The 24,602-nt window shown below is 42.3% G+C and overlaps 1 protein-coding gene across 29 annotated transcripts in view; it reads left to right on the forward strand.

Moving 5' to 3' along the window:
• The first annotated feature begins 222 nt into the window (after window positions 1–222).
• The window catches only part of ADAM23 (ADAM metallopeptidase domain 23), a 200,128-nt gene continuing 175,748 nt past the window's right edge, over window positions 223–24,602 (forward strand). For 16 of the 29 annotated variants that reach the window (XR_012154365.2, XR_012154363.2, XR_012154368.2 and 13 more), the window contains exons 1-2: window positions 225–744; window positions 1,860–2,086. Coding sequence is in view for 23 of the 29 variants with exons in the window: in XM_073306562.2 (XP_073162663.1) it covers window positions 573–744; window positions 1,860–2,086 (399 nt within the window). In the remaining 6 variants the exon portion in view is untranslated. Of the gene's footprint in view, window positions 745–1,859; window positions 2,087–24,602 lie in introns of all 29 variants that reach the window. The other 13 variants (XR_012154367.2, XM_073306571.2, XM_073306567.2 and 10 more) reach the window with 2 other exon arrangements.

Consider the following 24,602-nt stretch of genomic DNA (forward strand, 5'->3'; position numbering starts at 1 on the left):
TCAGCCAGCCCCAGGGACAACTGTCTCGGCCGCGCGCGCGCGCGCGCGCGCTCTTCCCCACCTCTGCGCCTCAGACCCTCTTGCCTCTTCCCGGTGCGCGCGCGCGGCGACAGTTGCAGGCCTGTGTGAAGCGGGGGCGGGGCTCGCGCCGCAACACCGCCAGGCGAATGAGGGAGGGAGGATGCGGGCGCGCGCGCGCCGGGCACTGGGAAGAGCGGGGAGGAGCAGGCGCGGCGGGCGCGCGCGCCAGCGATGGAGGGTGGGTAGAGGGGGACGGAGTCGCGCGCGCGCGCCCAGTCAGCAGCAACAGCCCTCAGCAGCCGGGCGGGCAGGCGGGAGCCAGGCGAGCTGGTGCTGCGGTGGAAACTGCAGCTAGGACCCGTGGGGCGGGGGTGCCGCGCCCCCCCCCCACACCCCGGACAGCGCCGGAGTCCCCGCCGCCCCCTCCCGGGGGCAGTATGAGGGCGGCGGCGCGGCTGTGATCCCCGCCGCAGCGGGGCAGCCCCGCCCCCGGCTCCTTCGCAGCGGCCGCCCCAGTCTCCGTTAGAGCGGTACCCCGGGAGCTATGAGCCATGAAGCCTCCTGGCAGCAGCGCCCGGCGGCAGCCCCTCTCCGGCCGCAGCCTCCCCGAAGCCGCCTCCTGCCTGAGGCTCCGGCCGCCGAGCCGCCTGCACCTGCTGCTGGGGCTGCTGCTCCTCTCCGGCCCCGCCTGGCCCCGGCCCTGGGGGGCTGCTGCGGCCACCGGTGGGTAGAGAGCTGCCCTTGGCGCCAGGGACACGGGGGGGGTGTGTGTGTGTGTGTAAGAGAGCTGGCCATTTGTGTGTGTGAGAGACAAGTGTGTGGGTGTGCAAGAGAGATCTGTCCATCCGTCCATCCATCCATTTCACCCACCCCAATAATCTTCCGTGCCTGTCCGTTTTCTGCCTTTATAATAGTAATTGTCCTAACTCCACATATGACATTGTCCTATCTCCAGATATGGGGTGTGTATCCATATTTGTGCATTTTAAAAAGACCACACAGTAATGGGTTAAAACCCTCTTTAAATCCTGTTTTCATTGCGGAGGGAAGGATATGTATACAATGCATTGATGAAGCAGAGACAAAAAATGTTTGGGAAGGTATTTTGTGATGTTTGTAGGAAGAACATATCTGCAAATACAGTATATTTTTGAAGGTTTGGTTTCGTTTGAGCTGTATTTAAATGAAATGCCGAATGCTGGATGCAATTGTTTTCAAGATGCCATTATTATTATTACTGCTATTATATTGCTTGCCAGATTGATTGATACCAGATACCTTGAAAATGAACAGGAAGGAAATGGGGGTTTGAGCAGGAAAACCCTGGAATGCTGCCTGCTGGAAGTGCTCTTGGCATTCTCAAAGTTACAGGAATAGGGAAAATTAGCCATTATGTAAAGGGGATCGATTAACATTCAGTGCACATGAACTCAGGACTCAAGTTGTCTTAGGAATGTGGGGAGCGTGCCCAGCAGTTTCACAGATGTATGCATGGTTCACTACAGCACAGTGTGCCTGCGTGCTGCCAGGAGAGAGAAGTGTAAGAGAGGGCTGCATGTCCATTAAGAGATTTCCCCTCTGCCCCCAAGATGAAAGGCTTTAAAATACTCATCATCGAGATTGCATGTGAAAATATACATGAATTTAAATAATACATGATAGCAGAAAAACGTTTAAAGTGTAAAAAGAAATCAAACATACTGCATTAATGAGCAGCCTATTATTTCTGTTTAAGCGAATAATACACTAGAATACAGCAAAACATACCTTTAGCTTCATTTTATGGAAAGGGACACATTCTGCACTTTAGTTTATGGCAGGCTATCTTTTTTCCTTAGCTCTGCATTGGAATGAAACAGCAGGAGGAATAGCAGGAGCACTGGCAGATAAAGAGAATACATTTCTACAGAGTAACAGCAGTAGCAGTAAGAATAACAACCAGAGCAATGAAATCCAGAAAGAAATCACACTGCCTTCAAGACTGGTCTATTATATCAACAGAGACTCTGAAAGCCCTTATCATATCCTGGACACTAGGGCAAGACACCAGCAGAAACACAACAAGGTAGGGCCAAAAGAGACTTGATGTACAGTAGCTTAAAAGTAATAGTATCTGCTGTGGAACTGTATTACTGCTATTTTAGAATATTTATTTAGCAGGACACCAAGACTTCAGAGGTCATTGCACCACTTTTAGAAGTGAGAGAAAAAAAAACACACTTCCAATTTAAAAAAAAAAAAAATTGTGGAAATTTAAAGACAGGCCTGAATTGAAATTCTAGATCCAAATCACTTATCCTGGCATTTCAGGGAAGTTGTGGAATTGGATCAGAATTCAGCAATTTTTTGGCCTATAATCCCAATATAGATCACATTGGTTTGACTTAATCTGAATTGTGATACTGTAAGCAGCAAAATACTCTTTAAAATTGTGATAGACTATTCAAGTGTTTGTGGCCCTTGCCTTGTTTTTAAACATGAGACCATTTAACTCAAAGTGTTGCTAAATGAACTAAATTCTGGTTTCCTGCTAATGCATGCACAGTAGCAATAATTATAAAAGTTGCCAGTTTTCAAAATCTTTAGTCAGAAACTGAACACTTTTATAATTAAAAACTGGAAAAAAATGTTACTTTAATATTTACCTTGTGCTGATACAGATTTATAAATTTGAGCTGGTCAGTAGAAATGTGCCTGAATTGATCTGTGATTTAGGAATATGATATTGGTTTTGTGTAATGATCAGGTCTAGAAGTAAATATACTTCAAAATATCTCTTTCAAGCCATTTTATATTACTTGAAAAATGCTTTTCCATTGAAAAAGGATGAAGGAATTTTACTCCTGCCCATGGATTCTGCATTAAAAAGATAACATTTTGGAAGGTGAAGAGGATTTGTGCAAGAAGAGATCAATGTCTCTGTTCTTATCATGAAAAGTTGGATCCGTGTATAGAATACTGCTGTTAGACTCTGATGCATTAGTGTTCCTATTGAATTACATTAGGTTTCTACTAAGATCAAACAAATTCACTATGCTTGATGTTATTTAAATAAATGACTATGAATTTGTTAATATTTTGACATGTATTGTGTAACATTTTATAGCTGGAGGTAATTTTGAGCTAATTATAAGTAATATCATTTGGGCCTCCTCATTTAAAATTATTCTGAGTCTCTAATTATGGTTTAATGAGGAGGGAGGTGCTTACTAGGTAATTCAGCACAGAAATTCAAGATACTGGCAGGTGTTGATGGATACTCATAGGATTTCTAGCAATATTCTAGGGTACTATAGAAAAGTGAGTCCATTGCTGGAATTCTGTTTAGTTAGCCTCATTTTCCTACTATGCTACTTGCAGAAATGACATCACAGTATCTCACAGGACTGAAATGTCATTCTCCAAAGTGTGGACTCATGGGGTTGTGGTGTACGAGTGTGTGTGTGGGGGGCGGGGGGGGGGAGAAGGTTAGGGAGAGTGGAGGTGGAGGGAGAGGAAGTTTGAAGTATTTCGCAGAATGAGACATGATCGGGAATAATATGGCATGTTTCCCAAAAGGAGTGGTAGCACTAGCACGTACAATAATATTTCATCTACACATTTCTTTGATGCTGGGTTCTGAACAGTTTACAGAGGTATCTACATCCATCCATTTGTCCAGCTCCTCTTTAAGAAAATTATTATATAAACAACATTTAGTAAAGCTCTTTGTATTGTAATTGTTGCCTGTCTTTGACTTGATTTACTGTTTTTCTAGATTTCTATGGAAATCTGTTTCCTTTGTGTAGTTGCTCATTAGAAATTCTTTATTCTCTCTCCTTAGTATCTTCCAAATTTACTAAGGATGGTCTTGCTCTTTTCTCTTGTGACTTCTTGCAGAAAGAGAAAAGTTAAGGAGGAAATTCAGGGTGGTGGAGTGTGGGGAATAAAGTGTTTGCAGGCCTGCACAAGGGTTTAGGGATGTAGGTCTGGGAATAATGTAGATGATTTGAGAGGAAATTGGGGTACCCACACATCCAGCCGCTCTACCAGTCTCTCCTTGTGTTACTTCTCCATGTATTTTTTATTTTTATTTTATCTTATTTTTTAAAGGAGTTCTGATGCCATTCCCTACCTCCCTGTGCCCTGGTCTCCACCTTAGGTTTATGTAGAACAATGGTTCTCAAACTGTGGGTCAGGACCCCAAAGTGGGTTGTGACCCCATTTTAATGAGGTGGCCAGGGCTGGCATTAGACTTGCTGGGGCCTGGGTCAGAAGCTGAAGTCCAAGCCCCACCACCCCAGGTTGAAGCCAAAGCCTAAGGGCTTCACCCCTGGGCAGCTGGGCTTAGGCTTTGGCTTCAGCTCTAGCTCTGAGTGGTGGGGCTCAGGTTGCAGGCCCCTCACCTGGCGCTAAAGCCCTTGGGCTTTGCCCCTCTACCTTGGGTGGTGGGGTTTGGGTGGGCTCAGGCTTCAGTCCCCCCTTCCTGGGGTCATGTAGTAAGTTTTGTTGTCAGAAGGGGGTCGCGATGCAGTGAAGTTTGAGAATCCCTGGTGTAGAAACTGTTGTTGGAGCAGAACTCTGCAGGAGTTAATGCTGATCTTGTTAGCATTAATTTCAATGGGTATGCTTAGGGCTGAGTACTGTGTAGAGTGGCTCTCATTTCCATTCAGCTGTGCCCCCTTAACCTGACTAGCTCCACTATGCAATATTCTTACCGAGGAGTTTCTGTAAGCTTGAAGGTCAAGCAGAACATGTCTTGTTGGCTCTCTTCCTTGATGGGTTTTTGCCCTTTTGGAGCTGAACTTCCACTGCTTTGATCTCTTTAGCATAGCAAAGGGATTAACTGTGCTTTCACTGGATTCTCCCTTGTGTATTGCATTATGTTTAAATTGCTCATCTGCACTTCCAAAGTACTGACGGTTCCAGCCTAGCTTATATTTTGGACCTTGTCCCATACCTGTCCTCTTCTTTTCATTTACTCCACCCACTCCACCAACAATTCCTCCCTCAACATTTTGTTCGTTTCCTCTTTCCGTGTATATGTATCATGGAGGACAGCGCAAAAATGCACTAAAAATGCATAATCTCCCAATCACAGTTTGCCAAGATATTACCCTTACCACATGAAATGAGTGGGTTTTTTTATCCTTTCCCAAATATTATAATGACAAATAAGCAAGTTATATGCACCTTTGGATTTCCCACTGCATTTTGCTTTTCATATGTCTGTTTTGTTTTGGAAGGCTTTCTGGTCAGGAGTTGCCTTTTATGAATTATTGTAAAGAGCTGATCACATTGTAAGTGCTAAAAAAATTAATAATTTTCAAAATCACTCAACAAGAGGTTTTTTTTAGGATTGATAATTTAGGTGTAAATTACGAGGGGGCAAACATAACAGCCTTTTAAAAATGTTAGTTAAGAAAATAAATATTTGATATTTTTATGCATTTTAATAAGATGTCTGACCCCAAATCTTGTTTTGTGAGCATTGTTTTATTGCAACTTTTATATGTAATTGGTACTGAAGTGCCTAGAAATGCAGGGCCTAATCCTGTAAGCCCTCCGTGCAGCTGCCATTGAGGCTAATGGGAATGGGAGCTCCCCATATGGTTGGTTGTGAGACTGGGCCTGAATGCCTCCTAAATGCTGAATCACTATGTAAAGCTTATGGATGTATGAGTGTGTATAATGAAAGAGGTGTATATAAGAGGAGAAATAGAGCAATGCAGAAAAGTTTTTAAAATAGCATTTTTTTCTTTTAAAATCTCTTCCTGATGGTAAAGTGTTTATAAGATGATTATTTTGGAATATATATATGAATTAAAGAGATACTGTCAAGATAAAAATAATGGGTCATATTCTCTTCCCAGTTATATTGGTGTAACCCAGTTGCAATAATTGGGATCACTCTGGTGTAACTAAGAGGAGAATTTGGTCCAGTATATTTTTAAAGTCCTTACTGGTAACACTTGTGACAGTACTGATTATTTAAAAACTCCTTCTGCTGTTTTGGTTTATTTGTCTAGTCATTTTTCATTTTCTGGTTCTTTTCTGTAGTGCTTGGGTTGCGAATGCTCCTGGGGAATGTCTAACAAAAAAGAAATCTATAAAAACTGAAATTCAGGGTATTTTCATTAAAACGTTTCCTATAGATATTAGATTGTGGGGACTTAAATTATCTTTGGGGTCTATATCATTTGTCAACATCCATTTGTATGAAAAACTGTGTTTCATAAACACACATGTCTTATGAACAGCAAAATATACTACAGTATACTAAACATTTATGAATAGATGATTACATAAAACATAGTGAGGGATTGAGTGGATCATGAAGATTAGTAATGGGATATAGTACAGAGCTTTTAATCTTTGTCTTCAGTACAAATAAGACCTAGGACATTGGTGACTGCACAGGTGTCAGAAGGTAATGACAGTTGTTTTATGTATAATGAGCTGGTGGCTTCTTTTCATTCTTGTATTTTTGTGTGGTGAATGCATGACCACTGTTATCATGTCATCTATGTTATCACTGTAATTTAGTCCCTGCCCCAAAGAGTTTACGATCCATCTTAAATTTTTTTATAGTAAATACACAATCAAGACCTGATCCTGCCTGGGGCCTTTACTTGCTACTGTAATACAAGTAATTAAACAGACAAACAAAAGAATCAGCCTGATACATCAAGTCATGACTGAGGCACAGCCACAGTGCAGTGCGTGGACTCGCACTGCGTGTGCTGTACATGTTCTGTGGCTAGAGGACTTCAGTCTCCACTGCTGCAAGCCTGGTCGTGTACAGAAGTGCTGTAGCCATTTAAAAATATTTTTAAAAATTGAAAATTTACCACACTGAATTTTTTTTTTAAAGGTAGCCTTTAGCAGATCTGATTGTCTTCTCAGGTACACAAACTGTTTGTGTATCTTTTAAATCTGTTTGCCATCTATTCTATATGCATGCACAAGCATCTTACGCTAGTTAGGCTTTGTATCCCCCAGTGATCTTCCTGTTTATCATCTGTTCATTGAAAGGCCACCATAATTAGGTCTAAATAGTCCAAATTATCAGTAAGGCCTCCCAATCTTTTTTATCTTCTGATCTTCCACATTTTTTTCTGATCCTAGACAGAAACCCACTGTCACTATCTTTTTGGCTAGATGAAAGCTTGAATTTCTAAGTTAAAGACAGTGCAACGCTGAATGTCAAATGTATTTCTCCTTCAGCAACAAGGAGAATATTTTAAAACATTTTGGTACCTGAATGCTGCTTTGGCTCCATGGCTGAGAAGCTCACCAGGCTAGCAAACTATTTTATTTCTGAAAAATCACCAAATATATAATAGAAGATGTTCTTGGTTGGGATAATAGCACACCTGTACTGCATTATAATGTATTTAGATTCACCTTCACCTTTTGGTATTATCCCAGCAAGATGCATGCAAGTGTAATGTTTTCGAGACATTAAAATATTCCTATTTTGTTTGTAAGAAAATCAAATTTTCCTGGGGAGGGAGTATTTAGAATAGGAATTAAGAGTCAGTACTTTGGTTTCTATTCCCCCCATGCCACTGACTGACCTTGGGACACTATGTACTTCAGTTTCTTTATCTATAAATTGAGCATAATTCCGCCTTACAGGGGTATTATGAAGCTTATTAATGTGGAGTGCTTTGAAATCACAGTGTGAAGGGCAGCATATAAATTCTTATTATTGTTACCCTTATCCTCCTTTTCCCCCACTGTTATTTATTAATTTATTTGTTGTATCATCTTAAGTTAGGGCAACATAGAGAACCCTTCACTCATAATAGTGAGAAGTTACTCACATGAGTAGTTCAGTTGAAGTCAGTAGGACTACTTCTGTATAAGGAGGCGTTTACCATCTGGGTCTTAAATTTGTAAATCATTGGGCAGGGATTATGTTTCTATAGCACCTGGGCCCTGACACTAATTAAGTCTTTGGGCACCTTGTCAATACAGATGAACAGTAATTTCCCATGTATTGCTATTTAAAACATTACCATTCGTAAGAAGATGCTGGGTACAGAAGATAAACTTTTATGTGAAAAGTAAGCAGGAGCAGATGAAACGCTAAGGAAGCAAGACTTCATGCAAATAAAATGAGTTCCAGTTGAAATAACTCCTCAGAAATCCTCTAGAAGACTGTGCTCCTCAGAAGAGACTGTGTAGTATCATCTCACCATAAGAAACTATGTCTCTGTTTTCTACTTATATAGGCAGGCCTGCTACTTTCCACTCCTGATATGTCAATTAAACCTTTCCCTAATTTACCTGCCATTGGATTGAAAATGATCTTGTACAATATAAACACTATTCAAAAAAACAAACAAACAAATTAGGTTGCAGTGGCTTTCAAGAATATGAGGTATGTGTTTTTTAAAAAAATATTTCCCAAACAAACCAAAATCCTCAAATATTAGAGTTAAGGTTGCCCTTCTCAAACACAGCATCTATCCTGAGTTTTAAAACAGAGTTTTATAACTTGTTTCATACACACTTTACTGCACTAATGAAGGAGCTTTGGATTTTTATTTTTTAATATGTGTCCTAATTAATTTCATGATCTGTCATGTAAAGTTTGTTTGTACATACGTAAGTTTGTAAGCTTTACATGTATGGCACTTGGCCTGGTTTACATTACAAACTTGTGTCATTATAACTATGTTGTTCAGGGGTTGTAGAAAATCCACACCCCTGAGCGAAGCATCTACAGTGGCTGAACTCCTGGTGTAGACAGTGCTATGTTGATGGGAGGGCTTTTCCTGTTGACATACCTACCACCTCTCGGGAAGGTGGAGTACTTAATGCTGATGGGAAGAGCTCTCTTGTTGGGATAGGTAGCACCTTCACTAAGCGCTACAGCAGCGCAGCTGTACTATTGCAGCACTGTAAGTGTAGACAAACCCTTGGAGAATTGGCTGGCACGTGGTAGGGCCTGATCATGAGAAGTACTGAATACCACCTGCAGAGCAATGAGTGCACTCAGCGCTTTGCATGTTTGGGACCTTAATGATCCTGTGATGTTACCCATTTTTCTATGAAAAAATATGGGGTGTATGATATGCATATGGCATAACTAAGATACATTTTATGCAAGATGGCTCATATACGGTATCATTGGAAAGGTTATGATTTACTGAATGTGATTATCCAATTTGTATGCATGTATCATTTCTGTGTCTAAAGTTAGGAATATTGACTATGTAACAATTACAATTGTGTGTGTATTTGCGTACTCCCACCAGACAACCGGCCATCACAGCCTTGATGGGCCATTAGGAAGAAACAATAAGACTGAAGATGAAGATATTAATCTCTCTTCTTCCTGAGAGGCATCCTGGGATGTAGATGTGACACTACCAGGTCAGGTTATAAGATCACCTGATACAAAATACCACCTTGAACATTGCTGGTACTTTTCCTCTGTAGGTGGATGGGGATCAAACAAAGGTTTCCCACTTTAGGAAAATCCTTTTTAAGCCTGGGAAGGGGGTTAATCTGTGCCGGGCTCGGCAACCTTCGGCACGCAGCTACAGTTCTTGGAGCATGTGATTGATGAACGGGGATCGGAAGACAGATCCAGACAAAGTCAAAGTATAGTTGAAATGCTACCACCTAAAATAATTCAGAACCTATGCAGTTTCTTGGAATGAATAGCTATTGACTAAATTCATATCTAACTTATTCTCAAAAGGCCAACCTTGTTATGAACTGCTCTGTGAATCTGGGTTAAAGTACAGGAACATGCTTTTAGGGATCTAAAGAATATATTGACCATATCCGTATACATTTTATGCTGTTTCTAAATCTAGAGCCATTGTGACAGACGCTGGCAGCTGCGGTCAGGATGTGCTGATAGTTCATTTACATGCAAATAGTTAGAAACCTCTAGCATATTGTTCTAGATGGCTTTTAGACTCTTGGACCAATATACAAAAATAGGGAGAGAACATTTGATTATAGGCTCACAAAATATTTGCAGGGTCTTGGTATTTTCAAGCTTCAGACAACCGCAATCCACTGTCTCCAGTAACAAACAGTAAAGACACAGATAGGGGGCCTCTTACATGCTAGAGATTGCTAGTGCCTTTACACCTATTATAAAATATGCTCCAGAGAAGTTTGTGGTGGTGGCTAAACCTTATCAAGGAGTCCTGTTGGTTACCCAGATTCTGCAGAAGCTTGCGATTATATAGAATCACATGTTGGTACCATTTTGAGTGTCCTGATAGCTTCCCAATGAAAATTAGAACTGATTAAAATAGACACTCGTGCTGATTCATAACTACCCACTGTATCCAGGATTATAAGATATAGGTCACAGAGTTGTTGTTTTTTTAACGGGGTCCCACATCTAGCCTATGATTTCCATGCAATGATAGAATAATTTGCCAAAGTTGACAACTTATGGCAATTTTGTTATCCTATAGTCCTTGAAAGATGATTCATGGTGAAGAATACAAGAGACATCAGAGTCTCACAAAATGCCAGGAGCAAGCCAAAATATCAGTTGTGTCCCAGCATAGGACAGATCTTAACTGTCCTCGACTTAGAGTGGCCAGAAAAACACAATCCAAAGAGCCTCTAATACTCAGTGTTAATTGGTAGTCCATAGTGCTAATTAGGACTGAACCTATGTGAAGAAAAGGGACATACCTATCAGATAACCATTGACTTTTTTTCTGGGTTTGTAGACCTTCTTCTTCTCATTAGACCCACAAGTCAGTAGGTCACAGAGAAATTAAAAGGCTGTTATTTTTGAATTCTAGAAGAAATAGTTGCTGATGGGAACAGTTTGCCATGAATTCCAAGCTGGTGGGATAAAGTATGACTTTGGAATACAGTATTCCTTTTAGCACCTAGCAACTACAAGAGAATGGATTAGTAGAAAGGGCAGTTCAGATTGTTAAGAGAATTCTACAACAAACAATCTGGTATATTAGATCTTTCCAGCTGACCATGGCTGCTCCATGCACCAGGCGATCCCCTGCTTGGAGCAATGCCGAGCTGCTGGATCTCATCAGCATTTGGGGAGAGGAGGTTGTCCAGTCCCAGCTGCGCTCCAGCCATAGGAATTGTGATACCTACGGACAGATTTCACGATGCATGCGGGAAAGGGGCCATGACCAGCACACACTGCAGTGCAGGGTCAAAGTGAGGGAGCTGTGGAACACCTACCACAAGGCGTGGGAGGCAAACCACCGCTTCGGTGCTGCACCCACGAGCTGCCATCTCTACAAAGAACTGGACGTGATACTCGGTCGTGACGCCACCTCCACTGCGAAGGTCACTGTGGATACTTCAGTGGCTCACGTGATAGTCAAGAGTGGACCAAGCCAGGAGGAAGAAATCTTGCACAAGGATGTGGAGGGGGACCCAGAGGCAGAGGACGACTTGGAAGGCAGAAATGCATGCAGCCAGGAGCTGTTCTCTACCCCGGAGGAGGCTTGCCAGTCACAACTTTCGGAGCTTGACGAAGCGCAAACAGGAGAGGAGGCCCCTGGTAAGTGGCTTTGATTTTGGGAATCGCCGAAGTGAGTTGTTGGGGGCAGGAGGGTTGCAGAAAGCAGGCTTGTGTCTGTATGATTCGCGTACCACCACATGCCTAATTTGAGCAGCAGAACAGGGTGTTGATTGACTCCCTCACTTCACGGGAATCTGCCTCAGAGATCTCCACGAAACTCTCCTGGAGATACTGGGCGATCCACTGCCGCAAGTTCTTTGTCAGTGCTGCTTTGTTTCTTGCCCCATTAAGGGTAACTTTCCTGCGCCACTGTGCCGTCACTGGGGGTGTGGGGTGGGGGACCATTGCTGCACACAGGTTAGCCACATAAGGGCCCGGGCAGAAGCTGCAGGCTTGGAGAAGACCCTCCCTTGATTCCCTGCTCCCCTCAGCAGCGAGATATCTTCCATAAAGAACACAGCCTGTGGAAAATCTGGGGACAGTAATGATTATAAAGCCCCGCTCCAGAGTGCTGGCTCTCCCCCAAGGGCCAGGTGCCCAGTGTACAGTACGGTCCTGGAACACTGATTTCCCCTGCCCCTGCGGTTACTCACCATTTTGGGGGTCTTTTGGCTCATGTGTGCTTGCCTGGGGTCAGCCAGTTAGTGACAGGTATGTGAATAGTGGCTGTGTTCTAAATCACTGAATCAGTGGTCTGTGTTGCAAACATGTAAAATATTGCATTTTGGCTTCACAGATATGACCTTTGGAGCCCAGCCTCCCTCTTTCTTATTGCCGGCTGAATGGCTGCTCAGAATTAGAAAGCACCCACAAAGAACTAAAGAGAACTTTCTGCGTGATGTCATGATGCTTTCCGAGGCCAAAAAACAAGAATTGAAGGAGTGGCGGGACAGCGAGAAGAGGGACCAAAAGGAGAACGCGTCGCGCCAGAACACATCCACAGAACGCCTCTTAAAGGTTATGGAGCGCCAGGTGGACACACTCCAGGCACTACTAGCACTGCAAACCAAGCAGCTCTGTGCCCACCCTCCCCTGTGGCCACTGTCGCAAAGCTCTTTCCCATGCGCCGCCCCAGACACCGCCAACAGACTCTTACCAAGCTCCTGGCTTCAGTCTGTACCTGCTGCATTTCACTCCTGACCTGTCACAGTCCAGCCCTGTGGACTCCCAGTACCCCCTGCACTCAACACCTGTCCCTCTGCAGTTTAGCCGTGCGGAAGTACAATACCCACTGCACTGTGCTCCAAAGGTTGCATATAATACCTGGACATACACAAATCTTTAACTGTCTTGGGACCCCGTCTCCTCCTGGGACCCTCCCTTCCCACATCTCCCATAGTGCTGATATGGTTTTTTTTGTTTGTCTCTCTCATTTGGTGGTTTTTTAATAAAATAATTGTTTTGGTTTGAAAGCAACCTTTATTCCATTAATTGAAAGCAAACAGAGCCCTGCAAAGCAACAAGCATATTTCTTAAACCTTCTCAGTGCATCGTCTGCACCAATCACACCACCACCTAGCATTACAAGCTCTGCACTCCTGAGTATAGCAACAAATATTAGTGGCTTTCAGCTTCAAATTGCTGCCCCGCCGCATCCGTGATTCTTATGGCCTCATGCTGCGCCCCTTTAATAGCTCTGGTCTCTGGCTGTTCAAATTCAGCCTCCAGGCGCTGAGCCTCAGTGGTCCAGCCCTGAGTGAAGCTTTCACCCTTCCCTTCACAAATATTATGGAGTGTACAGCACGCAGCTATAAGCATAGGAACATTGTCATTGGCCAGGTCCAGCCTTCCATATAGGCACTGCCAGCAGGCCTTTAAACAGCCAAAAGCACACTCAACAGTCATTCTGCACTTGTTCAGCCTGTTGTTGAACCGCTTCTTGCTGCTGTCAAAGTTCCCCGTGTATGATTTCATACACTATGGCATTAAGGGATAGGTGGGGTCTCCTGGGATCACAGTGGGCATTTCGATTTCCCCTACAATGATCTTCTGGTCCAGGAAGAAAGTCCCTGATTGCAGCTTCCTGGATAGGCTAGTGTTCTGAAAGATGCGTGCGTCGTGCACCTTTTCGGACCAGCCTGCCTTAATGTCTGTGATATGCCCCTGGTGATCCACAAGTGCCGGGAGAACCATAGAAAAATACTCCTTCCAATTAACGTACTTGGTGGCTAGGTGGTCTGGTGCCAGAATTGGAATATGCCATCTATCGCTCCCCCGCAGTTAGGGAAGCCCATTTGTGCAAAGCCATCTACGATATCACGCACGTTGCCCAAAGTCATGGTTTTTCGGAGCAGGATACGATTAATGGCCCTGCACACTTCCATCAACACGAGTCCAATGGTCAACTTTTCCACTCCGAACTGGTTAGCGACCTATCGGTAGCAGTCTAGAGCAGCTAGCTTTGACAGTGCAACTGCCACGCGCTTCTCCAATGGCAGGGCAGCTCTCATTTTCGTGTCCTTGCGCCACAGGGCTGGGGTGAGCTCATGACACAGTCTCATGAATGTGGCTTTCCTCACCCAAAAATTCTGCAAACACTGCTCGTCCTCAGATATGGATAGACGATGTGATCCCACCACTCAATACTTTTTTCCTGAGCCCGAAAGTGGCTTTCCACTGTGGTCAGCACCTCCGTGAATGCCACAAGCAATCTCGTGTCATAGCTACTATGCGTAGTGAGATCAGTGTCAACTCCTCTTGCCTTTGTAGTTTAAGGAATAACTTTACTGCCACTTGTGAAGTGTTAGTGAGAACGAGCAGCATATTGGGCAAGAGTGTGGGATCCATTCCTGCAGACTGAAGAGGCAGAGTGCGCAGTACACAGACCGTTGAAAGGTGACGCCAAATGCAGACAGAAGAACAGGGATTATTGGGATATGAAGCAGTGCATCATGGGTCATTGGGACAGGACCCAGCATGCCCCGCAACCCCCTCTGCATTCCTTCAACTCTTAGCAGCAGAAGAGGAAGAGGTGCTCGGTGGGCTAGCTGCCCAGAGTGCACCGCTCCGAATACCGCTGCAAGTGCCGCAAGTGTGAACATGCTGTTGCGCAGGCAGCTGACAGTGTGAACACACAACAGTGGTTTCCATTCAGTGCTCTCTGAGTGGCACTGTAACTCTGCCAGTATAGACCTATCCTGAGTGCAGCCTAAAGTTTACCCAAGCTTAAACCAGGAGAGACAGTCTTGATAAAACAGTGCTGAGGAAAGCTATGGGACTTTAGCTGTTGTCATGGGATGCATCTTTACCTTCAGTTCCTACATGGTTGAGACTGATCAAGGTATTCAGTACAGAAGAAAACAGGGGCATCTTCGGTTGGGTGCAACCCTTTGTAGCTATGGTATTCACTCCGCAGTCTATTTGTTTGTTGATGTAGGTGGGGGATTGCACTTAAAAACCCCAGACAGGCACCTTTATATATATATATATATATATATATATATATATATATATATATATATATATATATATATATATATATATATATATATATATATATATGGCAAAGTTCAGGAGAAATAACCAGTTGAAAATGCTCCATTTTTTTTGGCTAATAGATATTTGATCTTTTTTTCCTTAACCCCTCTCTCTCCTTTCTGAAAGGGAGAAGAAACATTTTTCCTGACCCCCTAGTGGAACGTACATCTCAGTGTTCTGGCTGAAGCAGAGGTGATGTGTTTCTGTTAATCAGTTCCTCTTCCCAGTTTTTATTCTTGGGTCCTCCTCTCCAGTGAATAGCTTAGTGCCCGCTCCTGCTGCTTTCAGCCTTCCTGTGCTACAGCAGAGTAAAACGGGCCTGATTCTTGTCACTGTCACTACTGCCCACACACAGGGTTTTGCATATTTACAGTGAAAACTGACAAGACTCAGCAGCAGAAGAGGCATTGGAGCTGTGTAGAACAAGGAAGAAAGCAACTGTCCTTAATTCACACTTGCACATTTTTTTCAAACATAAGAGCTAGAAATTTAATATTTTTTAAAATGAAGAGCTTAGATTCTGCAAAAGCTGATGACATTTGTGTGAGAGCTTCCTATATGCCTCACAAATGGACTATTTTTTAAGCTTTATATGTTTCTCCATTATCACTGCAGCCTTTACTCTCTTACTGAGACTCTGAACGACTTCTGTGATCTACCTTAAAGAACTAAGGGGTGTTTTGCCATAGTATATCGGGTACCCTTTCCTCCTCCGTGAATTGGGGTTCTGAAAATGCTCCCAAATCAAGTTATACTACATGGAAATAGTAACACTTGCCTAGTTGTCTGCATTTTTTTTAAAGTACCGTGGAGCAATATAAAGAGTAAGCAGGACATGTGCCTGGGTAAGATCAAAGTGTCTGCTTTCTTTGCTCTGTGGAGCCAACATTCATCAAAATGACAACGTGGTCTGCTAATAAGTGATTTTCCAACTTGTAACTGAAGCAGATAATTAGGGTTGTTCCTTCATTGACAGCCTGTATGTTGTACACATGCATGCTTGATCTGGCTGTGACAGCAATATTGTGTACACTGTTTAGTTATGAAATGCATTAACTGTTAAGAATGGGGAAAGATTATATGTCAACTTAATGCTTAAAGGACCCTTGTGAATATTAGCTCCATCTGGAGATACCAATTAGTATATAGTAAATTTAGAATACTAGTTGATGAACATACATACAAAGTCAGAGACCAGAGGGGAGGTGGTGCAAGAAATGGTATCGATTGCCCACAGCACATGGAGTTGATAAAAACTTACACCAGCACTATAAAGGAAACTAAGAAAACTTTACTCCTTCTATAGTGGCCAACAAGTGCTGGTTGACAGAAGTTGGTCCAGTAAAAGATATTATCTTACCCACCTTGTCTCTCATATCCTGGTAACATGGCTACAACAACAAGAAAACAGCTATACATATAAGTTAATACTTAGCTGTTTGTGCTTATATTAGCATATGGTTTCAGTGCTAATTTATAAAATAAACCTGCTCTGTGTTTTTTGTTTTTTTCTCCACTTTCTGTGGACATGTGTATCTAGGAAGGATCTCTTCATATGTTAACAGTATAAATCTCTTGAGTGTTGTGTGAATTAGCAGAGAAATAAATTGGTGCATTGACCTGATTTCTTGGTAGAGAGATGCTGATTCATTTTGCACTCAGTTGAGAAGTGTATTATGCTTGTGCTGGTGTCTTAATCCCACTCATTTGAGATGATTCCCCTGCTTGGGCCTACAAATTCCAGTTCAACCATAGATAATTTAATTAGAAGGTTTCAGTAGATTTCACTAGTGCACTAACATTGCTTTGAGGTCTTTTACCACTTACATTGTTTCTCAATAAATAGTGTGTTTGTTAATTATAAATTATTTTAACTGCCATTTAACAGATATTTTCAGATTATAATCAAGATACTTTTAAAGTAAGGGAGGATTTTATTCTGAAATGCCATTTGACTTGTGTAGTGTCAGATTAGAAAACATACTTATTGTAGTTGGATAAATAACACTTCTAAGGACAGGGTTTAATTCCCTTATGTCCTTCATAAAAGCACATTTTGGCAAGATGTTCAACAAATTAGCTTATTTGGTTGAAGTTTAATTTAATGAAGTTTTAAGTTTTATTTTGTAGTATACTATGCATTGGAATTATAAAGCACAGTGTAGAAATAATTAGCCAAAATTGATTTGAACATTTGCAGAGCACTGCTAAATTGTTTAAAATCTGCAACTTTTGTACTCTTGTTGAGGTGATATTTTTTTGAACCAAAAGCTTCAGTTTTTCCTGTGTCAAACTGGACACAATGTTTGATATCACTTAGTTTAGTGACTCTTGTGAAGGGCTTTTTAGTACCACTGTGCTTTTGATATTTTAGTGGTGGTTTCACATCCTGTTGATGAGTAGAAGAACAAAAGATCCTGTGCAGAGTTGTGAATTAGGAATATGTAACATATTCTACATCAGAAGGCCAAATACTCCCGCCTTCATCTCCATCCATAGCCTGAGTAAATAAGCTGTGAGCAGAGATCTACAGCGCATCTGGAAGAGGCTTCTCAGTTTGTGTAGACAGATACTTGCAAACTCTGCTTGCTTAATAGGCACTCTGCTTAATAAGGCCTTGTCTACCCTACACAGTTTTGTTGGCAAAAGGCAGCTTTTGCTGACAAAACAGTAGAAGGTTACACACCACAAAGCTACTTTTGCTGGCAAAACTCTCCTGTTTTGCTGACACAATGAAACCATCGTGACGAGAGGCATAAAGCTTTTTGCGGCAAAGTTAAAGCAACAAAGCTCCAGTGTAGACATTGCTCTTCGTTATGTCACTATAACTGGCCTCCCCCAGTATCTCACAATGCCCGCTGTGACTGCTCTGCTCACCGTTTTGAACTCGGCAGTCCTGCATCCCTGCACAGGCATGTGCCCCTTCCCTTTCAAAGCTCTGGGAAGTTCTGACAGATGAGCGTGTCACTCCGTCAGCGAAGATCAAATCATTAACATGGAGTCCTGTTCTCTCGGACACTAGGAACACAGGGGCAGGTATGTGTGATAGTTTATGTGTGACTGGTGCGCTGTGCAGAGCTGGAGGGACGCAGGGGCTGATGCTGAGGGTGTCCCCCTCCCCTGTCTCAGGACTGGTTGCATCCAGTTGCTGTCTGAACTTAAAGAGACAGCATGCCGACATACTCAGTGTCCCCCAACACACATTCTCTCTCTCTCTCTCTCTCATACACACTCCCACAATGCACACTCTGTCTCTGTCTCTCCCCCGCACACACGCATGCTCCCTGTCACACATTTCCCCTCTCCCCCCCTCCACTTCAGTTGAAAATAGGGTTGCCAACTACCTAATCGCACAAACCCAAACACCCTTGCCCCGCCCCTTCCCTGTACCAAGGCCACGCTCTTGCCCTGCCCCTTCTCTGAGGCCACACCGCCACCCACTCCATCTCCCCTCCCTCCATCACTTTCACCAGGCTGGGGCAGGGGGTTGGGGTGCAGGAGGGGATGCTGGCTCTGGGCTGGAGGGTGGGGTCGAGAGGGTTTGGAGTATGAGAGGGGGCTCCGGGCTGAGCCTGGGGTAGGGGAATGGGGTGCAGGAAGAGTTGCGGTACGGGCTCTGGGAGGGAGTCTGGCTGTGGGAGGGGGCTCAGGGCTGTGGGAGGGGGTTGGGGTTTGGGAGGGGGTTCAGGGCTGCAGGAGGAGGGTTGGGGTGCGGGATCTGGGAGGGAGTTTGGCTGTGGGAGGGGGTGAGGGCTTGGCGCCCAGGAGCCAGAGGGACATGCCAGTCGCTTCCGGGAACCATGTGGAGCCAGGGCAGGTAGGGAGCCTGCCTTAATCCTGATGTGCCGCTGACTGGACTTTAAGTGGACTATTAAAACCTCCTGGGTTGGTTTCAGCAGCCACTGGGAGATTGATTCTGATTCTGGGAGGGCTGGAAACCCTAGCTGAAAAGTGGCTGGCGATCTAATAGGATGCCTATGGAACGATGGGATTGAGAAACCTGCATCATGTGATGCTGTACCTGTCCCATGAGGCATTGCAAATCCTTCCCAAAGCACCCTGGAGTCAGTTGCACAGTGGAATAGCTACCCACAGTGCACTGCTCTCCGTGTTGATGAAAGAGCTGCTAGTATGGATGCACTCTGCCAGCACACGGAGCACAGTGTGACATGCAACAGTAGTTTAATTAAAGTCGTATAACGTTTGTTGACAAAACTCTGTAGTTTAAACCTGACCTAAAAGTAGCACTGTAGTCAGGGATGGCACGGGTGGCAGCTTGAGCTAGCCACTGAAGTACAAACCTGCCTGGATTCCCTGGGTGCATACCTGGGCAACTAACCCAAGCTGGGTCCCATGCTTCCCCCAGCTACGCTTCTCAAGCTAACATGCTAAATATAGCAGAGCTAGTGTGTCTGTCAACCCAAGATGGGATGCATGTTCCCAACTACAGTGTACACATACCCTAAGAGGTTGGGCTGGGGGGCGGAAAAGAGGACTCCTTTCCACCTTTAAACGGGGTGTGGAGCAAGTGGCTGCATGGCCACTCCACTGCTACATTCAATGAACTGTAGTAACAGATGTTGGGCATTACCCAGATAACTAAACACTATTTGCTAGAAGCTTTCCAACTTTCCAAACACTGAAAAATGATGGGCTCAGAGGGCCTCGCAATTTAAGGACAAATAAAGAGACATGGAGGTGAAGGGAAGAGCAATAACAATAGGCTATTTATATATCATTTGTTACAGATCAACTTGATTCAGTAGAGTTAGTATGGCTGAAATAGCTGTTTAAGGGGAATTTAAATGGGGACAGCTCCAGGCCTGAAATGGTTATGCATTTCCCCAAGGATTTTCTCTGTAGTTTGTCCCTCCAATGCAGAACTGTGTCAGAGCAGTATTCGCGACATTCTGGGTCTGTGGAATTGGGAGAAAGGAGAATTGGCATTGTTCCTGTTGCAGGAGAGATGATCTTTTTGCCTAAAAGTCATCTCGTTTAGGTTATTACAGGAATCCTATTGGCCTCAACTGAGATCAGGGCTACGTTTTGCTGTATGACACACGCACACGCAGCCACACCCCCCCCCCTTCCTCAAAGAGTGTACAATCTGAGCAGATAAGACAAAGGGCAGGAAAAAGAAAGTAGTATTATCCCCATTTTACAGATAAGGAACTGAGGCACAGGGAGATTAATGGTAATAGTTTAATCTCATAACTATGATATTTTTCTTATGAATATATTAAAGAATATGTATTGCTGTTGATTTAAGGTGTGTGTGGCATCCACCAGTTATTTTTGCAGTGAATTTCACTGTTTAGTGATGAGTCTGAAATTATGACTGGTTCAAAAATTTCGAATCCCCAGTTTCCAGTTATCTGAGTTATAGTATGGGATAATGTCTTTCTTGTGAAATGACTTTCTTATTTGAATAATTCTTTAATTTTCTTAGCCCTTTACAATATTATACCTGTTTGTAGTTAGGGTACAGAAGGATGGAAGACAGATAGCAATAGAGAAAAGGAGTGGGGTGGAGTGTTTTGTAGGTGAACATCTTCACCAATATTCAGCGAGTCAGGATTAACTACCATAATGAGAACTCTGGTGAAATAAGAGTTCTTTAGGCTGTTGGAGCATTCTAAAAACTAATTAACACATAAAAATTAATGATCTATGAAGTGAAAAATATGATTGGAAGATGGCTGTTAAATATTTTTGGGTTAGTGAGAAATAAATTTATTTTGCAACAGCTTTCTAGATACTAAAGATATACAGGACATCCTATGACTATTACTGGTAGAGAAGGTACTTTCCGATATAGCACTCTTTTTGAGGTATCTTTTTAGTACTTGTAAAAATGCACTGTTTTGTTTTATTATTGTGGTAACCCAGGTGAATCACCTAATTGCAGTGAAGCTGTGTTACATCACAGCTTTAAATAAGTACCACTTCCTTTCTGAAGATAATAATTACCTTTTAAGGTTGCTGAAATTTTCCTAATTGTTAAGATTTGTGGCCAGTACTGTTGGAATATTATTTAATATTGTACATACACTGAAGTTAAATAGCTTTTCAAACAAAGGGATTAAGAGTTCCATAATCATTATTAAATATAGTGAATTATGGTTAAGAACAAAATAAAACCTATAGCTACAGTACTTTAGAAAAATCAGGCTTCACAAAAAATAAGAGACAAAAAGACAACTTTTCATAAGGCACCCCAAAGAAGGAAGATATGTTGGGGATTTGTCCAATTCAATGAAGGATCAAGCAGAGAGCTTTTCAGAATGGCTGAAAACCTGTTAATATCATAAATCTACAAATGGCAGGGAGGAGAAGGGACAGAAAACCTTTTTTCTTTTAATCCATTGATTTAAAATAATGATAAAGAGGGTTTTTAAATGAGATACGCTAATAAATGTATAACTGAACTACTAAACAGGTATTGAACATGCTGTTGATAGTATGCCATATATGTATTTACATAAATTCTTTTTTAAAAATAAGTGTGGTTCTCTGAAAAGTGACTGCAAAAATTCTACTCCATATATGTTCTTATACCACCAAGTTTGCCATGTTATTGGAGTGACTTCCAGCACTGATTTAAGCAATGCGACTAACATCTGTCACATGGTGTTTACTCTCTCATCATCTCCCGAAGGAGAGAAGCGCATGTCTTGGAGTATCTACTTTTGGTAGTGGGTTTTTGTTTGTTTGTTTTTTAAATTTACATGTTTCTATGTATTTACGTTAGAGATGACAAGGTCAAAGAAGTGCACTTTTCATGTGGAACAGAAGGTGGTCAGTTTGTGATAGTCTTTAGTTCCTAGGGGAATTTATTCCACAGCCTGGGACGAGGCCCGAAGAAAGTTCTATTCTGTACCAAAGGAGCTTTATCCTTATTGTAGAAAGTTCCATTGTGCCAGAGGAGGGTTGTTGTTGATTAGCCTTCAACCCATAATTTTAGGTAGTCTTTTAGATATCTTGGATCCAGACCATGGAGTGTTTTAAGGATAAAGACCAAGACCTTGACCTTGATTCAAAATCCTATGGAAGGCAATGTAGAGAGCAGAGGACAGGTTTAATGTGCTCACAGTAGTTTAGATAGCCTGTGTTGCGGAGGAGATGTGCTGCAATTTTCTGTGCTAGTTGGAGTTTCGTAAGCAAAGCTTCAAGCCCAGCTATTTCCATCATATTGTTGCAGTCTGACCAAGAGGTGACAAAGGTGTGAATAACTGAGGCCAAGTCATCGTCCACCAAGGTGGGATGGAGTCTCTTAACTAACTGGAGATGATAGAATGTGATATTTGTGGATGCTGCTATGTGAGAGCTTAGTGTCATCAAGGAATCCAAGAGTCCTCCTAAACTGTGCACTTCATTGACCAATTGTGTGGGCTTACCTTCAACCAAGGAGGTTGTACCATGGTTGCAAATGATCGAAAATACTTTCCACTGCCCCCCAGCATCAGTTCTTGCTTGGCTTCAGTTTCAAGCAGCTGTTCTTCATGGCATCATGGGGTTCCATTTATTATATCTCACTAAGATGCCCGGTGAGGTCTGCAAGCCTGACATCCATGAAAAAGGCTGAGTTCTTTCTGATGCATACTTCACCACTGTCATGAAGATTCTGCAAGCGAAATTTTGACTACTGTTTGACCCTTTGCTGTAATCACAGATTTTTATGCAGTCTGCCATCAGAGTGTGTTCAGAGTCCTATCTATTGACTCTAGTGTCAAAAATAAGTTTTCATTCCTGTTAGCCTGGCAAAGCCAACACAACTGTGGGTGAGAGAGTTGGATTCTTTTGCCTTGTTCAACATCAGAGCTGTTTGCTAAGTTCCAATCAGTTTACATCTGTGCAAATCCACTGAAGACAACATAAACAAACCAGGGAAATACAATTTTGATGGAGCTACTAGAAGGTGAGTACATAACTGGTTGGAAAGCCTTTCCCAGAGAGTAGTTAAGTGGTTCACAGTCAAGCTGGACGGGCATGTTGAGTGGGGTCCTAAAGGGATCAGTTCTGGATCCAGTTCTGTTCAATATATTCATCAGTGGTTTAGATAATGACATAGAGAGTACACTTATAAAGTTTGCAAATGATACCAAGCTGGGAGGGGTTGCAAGTGCTTTGGAGGATAGGGTTAAAATTCAAAATGATCTGGACAAAGTGGAGAAATCATTTGAAGTAAATGGGATGAAATTCAATAAGGACAAATGTGAAGTACTCCACTTAGGAAGGAACAATCAGCTGCACACATACAAAACAGGAAATGACTGCCTAGGGGGTCATAGTGGACCACAAGCTAAATATGAGTCAACAGTATAACACTATTACCAAAAAAGAAAACATCATTCTGGGACGTATTAGCAGGAGTGTTGTAAGCAAGGCACGAGAACTAATTCTTCCACTCTATTCCATGCTGATTAGGCTTCAACTGGAGTATTGTTCAATTCTGGGTGCCACATTTCAGGAATGATGTGGACAAATTGGAGAAGTTCCAGAGAAGAGCAACAAAAATGATTAAAGGTCTAGAAAACATGACCTTTGAGGGAAGATTGAAAAAACTGGGTTTGTTTAGTCTTGACAAGAGAAGACTAAGTGGGGACATAACAGTTTTCAAGTACATAAAAGGTTGTTACAAGGAGGAGGGGAAAAAATTGTTCTCCTTAATCTCAGAGGATAGGACAAGAAGCAATGAGCTTAAATTGCATCAGGTGAACACTAGAAGCATATTTTAGAGCTGAATTATTTCCTTGGTTACACTAACTTCCACTGGTTTTAATGAGAGTTAAAATCAATGGGAGTTAAACTGAAGACAATGGAGCTACTCACAGTGCATAAAGTTAAACATGTTCATAAGTCTTTGAAGCATCAAGGGCCTTAGTTACTAAAGTTGGCAGAAATGAAACTGAATACACTCAGGGAGTAAATCTGTGGAGCAAATTTTAGTCACTTTTCTTTGTAGAGTCACACTATAAGGTATTTCTCCAATATAACCAGGAAAATATTCTCCAATTGAAAGTTTCCAGTCAAATTCTCAGCATGGAAGAACTATTTCCCGTATCAACTAAAAAATCCAGTTTGTCCATTTTAAATTTTAAAGATTATAGAGCTCAAAAACAGTTTCAGTTTATAAACTAAAGCTAATTTTTAAAAAAGCTTAATTATCTCTCTTAGACACATGCATACTCATCTTTTTTTCCATCTAAGCATAATGATTTTAGCACATACATAGCAGTAGTACAAATGTACAAAAAGCCAGGTATCCTTTACAGATGAATGGATATACTTCTGAATCATTAGATCTCTTAATTTTAAAAAATCCACTTTGATCAAGAGACGGACTTTTTACAATAGCAAACTCAGGAGATTTGCCAAAATAAGAAATGCAACATCTGCCTCTTATGTGTTTGTCAAGGACTGTTACTAAAAATCTGAATTTCTAAAAGCAGCAAACTTACAGTGTTGAAATTCATATCTAACTGATACACAGTAGCAGATCTAAAGAAACTGTTAATATTGACCAGTTAAATAATGTGAATACTTATGCAAAAAATCTATTCTTTTAAAAATGCCTGGTACTATCAGATGAATAAACTTGGTTACTTAATATATTGGCCTGTAAAGGAAGTAATAC

The sequence above is a fragment of the Lepidochelys kempii genome, chromosome 11 (assembly GCF_965140285.1).
Source record: "Lepidochelys kempii isolate rLepKem1 chromosome 11, rLepKem1.hap1, whole genome shotgun sequence".
Lineage (NCBI taxonomy): Eukaryota > Metazoa > Chordata > Testudines > Cheloniidae > Lepidochelys > Lepidochelys kempii.